Source organism: Brassica oleracea, chromosome C9 (genome assembly GCF_000695525.1).
Source record: "Brassica oleracea var. oleracea cultivar TO1000 chromosome C9, BOL, whole genome shotgun sequence".
NCBI classification, from domain to species: Eukaryota; Viridiplantae; Streptophyta; class Magnoliopsida; order Brassicales; family Brassicaceae; genus Brassica; species Brassica oleracea.
In genome coordinates, this window is record NC_027756.1 from 19,564,269 (window position 1) to 19,568,915 (window position 4,647).

Genomic DNA, 4,647 nt, shown 5'->3' on the forward strand with positions numbered 1-4,647 from the left:
CCTCTCACTCTTCTCACGGCCAGCCTCTCTTTCTTCACTTGTTCATACTTGGTGAACTTCTCTCGCCCTCACTCTGTTTTACTTCACTCACGCTCTCTGTTTTTCTTTGTGACTAAAGTCATATCTCAACTTTTCGTTGGACTTATTTTTTTAGTTGGCTTTTGTTTCTTCTTCTTTCCTTGGGTGGTAAGCAATCTCTTGCTTCCACTTCTTCATTCTTCTTCTGCGTGACTCCTTGGTCACTTCTTCTTCTTGTTCATTTTCTTGTGTGGCAAGCTTCTTTGCTTCTCTTGAAGGATTTAATCAAGGTTCAATCTCAACAGCTACAACCACAATGACAGTCCTTGAACCACAATGATATTCAAAGACACAAGCTACAACACACAGACACAAGCAACATAAACTTTTCGAGAATAAAATCAGTTGAAACCAACACGGCAACACCGTACGTGTTTGATTACGACACTAAAACTTAATTGGGAAGAGAAAAACGAAAGCTTTAACTTGAGGAACAAATATAAACTCAAAATTTTGAAGAACCCTAGTTTATATTTGGGAATTTTCGAGTCTCAAATATGAAGAAGAAGAAAGTCGGGTCGTTTTTCTGTTGACACTAAACGCTGTGTTTCAACTAACGGGGTTTTTCAAAATTTTAACGCGACGAGTAACGGAGGGGGTAATTCATTAAGATTACTTAGGTTGGGGTTTTTCGGTTGAATCTTTAATTTAGGGGTTTTTACCCGAAATAGCCTTAATTGGGGGGTTTTACGTTAAATTTGTTTTAAATAAATACATAACAAGATGGAGAATGGACTTCCAATTAAACATGTGAAAGAGATAGGCATCAATGTAAACCTTTTGAAGGCAAGTACAACATCACAATAAACCTGCACCACTAGTTGCCTCATTGGGATGTGGTGATCCATCAAATTGACAACGAGCTTGAGCCTTGCCCAAAATAATCCTCTATGTAGAATCAATTTTTACTCTTTCATCCTTCATTCGTTTATTTCATTTAACAAGGGTATCATGATTATCTACTATTGAATTTTATTTTTTGCTTGAGCTTAAATTTCATGGTTAGAGACATCACTGCAAATGCTAGCTAGAGCTAGGTGGATTTTATATCGATATGACAGAAAAATCTGCGCAAAAGGCTATGAGCAAGCAGTGCCACCAATACAGACTTCTATGTAATAATGTAAATAGAAGCTGAAGTTTCTCAAACTTGCAATAACCAACCTGCGAAGCCACTAGTGTTGGGAGGAAACTATATGAACTTCTTCGCACAATATATTTTAAATATATAAAACATAAAATACACTATAAAACAAAAATGTCAAAAGATCTCTCTCTTTTAAATGAAAACTATTTTCTATTATCTTTTTCTCTTCTTTTCATTATTCATTTTTATTGCTAACAGAGATGTTTTAACATTCTGTGGACATCTACCTGCTTTTTCTGCAACAACAAAAGATTACTGAATATTCTCACAAAATGTTGTAATTTTTCCTATAAAAAGCTAGGCCTGAAGCTAATGTTTTGGCTAATGATCTGGTCAAGCTAATATTAAATCACAAATGGATCATGTAACTTTTAGTAGTAATAAATCTGTGGAGGATAAAATATATATACTGTCAAATATAATAAGATATATTTACATTTTCATAATTTATGTAAATATTAAATTCATACTAGAAATGATTACCACAAATATTTGTTGCTATATTATGGATGATAATAGAAACAAACGAAGACCTAATAAAATATTTTCTTGCATGATTTAAGTAGAATATCCAACCAAAATATTAGATTAAAGTTAACAGGATCCTTAATAATATCTAATATATTAAATTTAAAATAAACACAAAATAAAATATCCTGAAAACCCTATATAAACTTTGTTTTCTATTAAATTACAAATTCCGCCCACAACTTTGTCCTCTCTCTCGCGTTTGTGATAGAGATAGAGTTGTTAGCTAGCTCACACGCTTCTATTCTCTCGACTCTATTTTCTAGGAATTAACAGCAAAACAGAAAAAGATAAAAGAAACCAAAAAAAACTGGGTCTACGAAAGTTAGGCCGAAAGAAACAATCAAACAGTCTTTGAGATTGATTTTTTTTCTCTCTCTCTAATGGATTCAAGAGATATCACACAACCGCAGCACCAACAGTTTCAGCCACCACTGTTTCATTACCCTAACTTTAACACTGGCGCAATGATGGGACCTAACTCGACTTCCCAGTCGATTAATCATCGTCTAACTTTTGGCTCTCTCACACCGCGTGGGACGCTTCAGCAGCAAGAACAGCAGATGGATCAGAAAACGCTTGAATCTCTTGGATACGTCGATGAAGTATCGCCTTCTTCTCAACCGATGCGATCTGGGATCGGTCAGAACCAACAACAAGTGAAGAGGAAGAGAGGAAGGCCAAGGAAATACGCTCCTGATGGTACAATTGCATTAGGTTTAGCTCCGACTTCTCCTCTTGGTGGTGACGGAGACAGCGGCAGAGTAAATACAAACTCTGCTAAACGAGCAAGAGGAAGACCTCCGGGCTCCATCAAGAAACAATTTGATGCTTTAGGTGAAATAGAAACTCTAACCCTTTGGACACGTTTGTTTGTGGTTTACATGCAATATATTTGACTGTTTTGTTTTGTGTGTGTGAAAAGGAACATCAGGAGGTATGTTTACTCCTCATGTCATTGAAGTGAAAGAAGGAGAGGTACAACTTTATTGTTTTCTTTTAGTAATCTTTAAATGTGATTGATTGGTTGTTAAAACAATGTTTAAATGCTGCAATATTGGTAAATTTAAAGAGTTTGGAGGAGGTATTATTTTTCAGTAAATTAGATGGAAGAATGATTTACGAGTTTTTTGGGTTTTTTTTTTCTGGTAAATCAGGAAATATTATCAAAGGTGGCGGCTCTTTCGAATCAAGGGCCACGAACAGTTTCAGTTCTCTCTGCAGCTGGCGCAGTTTCTAGAGTGATACTACATAATCCTGGTGGAATTCATAATTATAAGGTTTTTAACAAACTATGTTCTTTCACTTCAGTAATGTAAAGCTAATATTTGTTTGTGTTGAGAATTGTACATGTGTTCTTTTGCAGGGACGGTTCGAGATCGTTACACTCTCAGGCTCCTTCTCCAATTATGAGGTAAATGGTTCCATCGAAAGAACTGGTAGTTTGACTGTGGCTTTGGCTGGTCCCAATGCCCAGATTTTAGGTGGCCTAGTTGGTCGGTTAGTAGCTGTAACACCAGTGCAGGTAACAAAATATAAATCATTATTGGGTTTGTTGGAGTCATATTTGTCATTTGACTCATAATGTGGTTCCGTGTATAGATCATAGTGGGAAGCTTTGTTGACGAAGCAAAGAAACTGAAACAGAGTACCGGTAACAATGCTCAGGGACAGAATCCTGAACCGGCTTCAGCACCAGCTAATATGTTGAACTTTGGATCGAACTCTCAAGGACCATCTAGCGAGTCATCAGATGAGAATGAAAGTGGTTCTCCTTCAGTGCAGCACCATGACAACAACAATAATGGGATTTATGGAAACTCAATGGCTCAACAACAGCAACTGCGTCAGATGCAAATGTATAATCTTTGGCCTAGTAGTGGTCAATAAATAGAATTTGCGTTTTGGTTTTGGTTTGGTTTAGGCTGGTTTTGATCTTTGTTTCCTTTGAGAAGGTTAAGCTACAAGCTTGAAAATTCTTTTTAGCTTCTTTTGTTTTGTTTTTGGAGATTTTAGATACATATAGGAGATCTTAAAATTAGGGTTCTTTCAGTTTTGTTTTACTTTACTCATTGTAGGAGTGATTAATTTAGTTTCTCGGTCAATTTTCTTTTATTTTATTTTACCGTGATGGTCAATAAAAGATCTCTCTTTTTCTTGTTTCTTATTCAGGAATTTAAAGAAAACTTGTTTGTGACGTTAGGGTTAATGTCTTTGATATTAATTCGTGTTAGTTATATCTCAGCCGATACATTTGATAAAGGACGTAACTTAGGGGTTAGGGGTGAACCTTTAAATTCATATGACCAATCAAAATGACACATAGATTATTAATTAAAAACATTAAATTAAATAAAAAATAGTTACAAAAAATAAAAAAACTAATTTTAACTATGCTAACACTTCCAGCTAAAACCTAAACCCTATACCCTAAATTCTAAATTCAAATCCAAATTTCTAAACTCAAACTCTATACCCTAAACCCTAATCCTAGACCCTAAACCCAAATTATATACCCTGAACCCAAAAACTAGACTATAAACCTAAACTCTTAACCCTAAACCCAAGTTTTAGACTCTAAACCCAAATCGTAAACCTTAAACTCAAATTATATACCCTAAACCCAAAACCTTAACCATAAGTCCAAACGGTAAACCCTAAACCCAAACTGTAAATCCTAAACCCAAAACCTATACCCTAAACCCAAATCCTAGACCTAAAAACCAAATGGTAAACCCTAAACTCAAACCCCAAACTTAGATGCTATAGGGTTTGGGTACGGTTTGGGTTTAAGGTCTAAGACTTGGGGTTAGGGTAAATGGTTTAGGTTTATAGTCTATTTTTTGCGTTTAAGGTATATAATTTGGGTTTAGGGTCTAGGATTAGGGTTTAAG

At 35.4% G+C, this 4,647-nt stretch overlaps 1 protein-coding gene across 1 annotated transcript; it reads left to right on the top strand.

Moving 5' to 3' along the window:
* The first annotated feature begins 1,948 nt into the window (after nt 1-1,948).
* Nucleotides 1,949-3,912, top strand: LOC106315828 (AT-hook motif nuclear-localized protein 8). Its single transcript, XM_013753656.1, has 5 exons — nt 1,949-2,590; nt 2,679-2,731; nt 2,911-3,033; nt 3,120-3,278; nt 3,356-3,912. Exons 1-5 carry the CDS (start codon nt 2,137-2,139, stop codon nt 3,641-3,643), a joined length of 1,077 nt encoding a protein of 358 aa, XP_013609110.1. The 5' UTR covers nt 1,949-2,136; the 3' UTR covers nt 3,644-3,912.
* The last annotated feature ends 735 nt before the right edge of the window (nt 3,913-4,647 follow it).

What these genes read in the sequence shown, in the direction of transcription:
- LOC106315828 (XM_013753656.1), top strand. Translation starts at nt 2,137, where the DNA reads ATGGATTCAAGAGATATCACACAACCGCAGCACCAACAGTTTCAGCCA. An exon ending in GAAACAATTTGATGCTTTAG is followed by an intron (nt 2,591 to 2,678) that starts GTGAAATAGAAA and finishes GTGTGTGAAAAG; the next exon opens with GAACATCAGGAGGTATGTTT. An exon ending in GTGGAATTCATAATTATAAG is followed by an intron (nt 3,034 to 3,119) that starts GTTTTTAACAAA and finishes GTTCTTTTGCAG; the next exon opens with GGACGGTTCGAGATCGTTAC.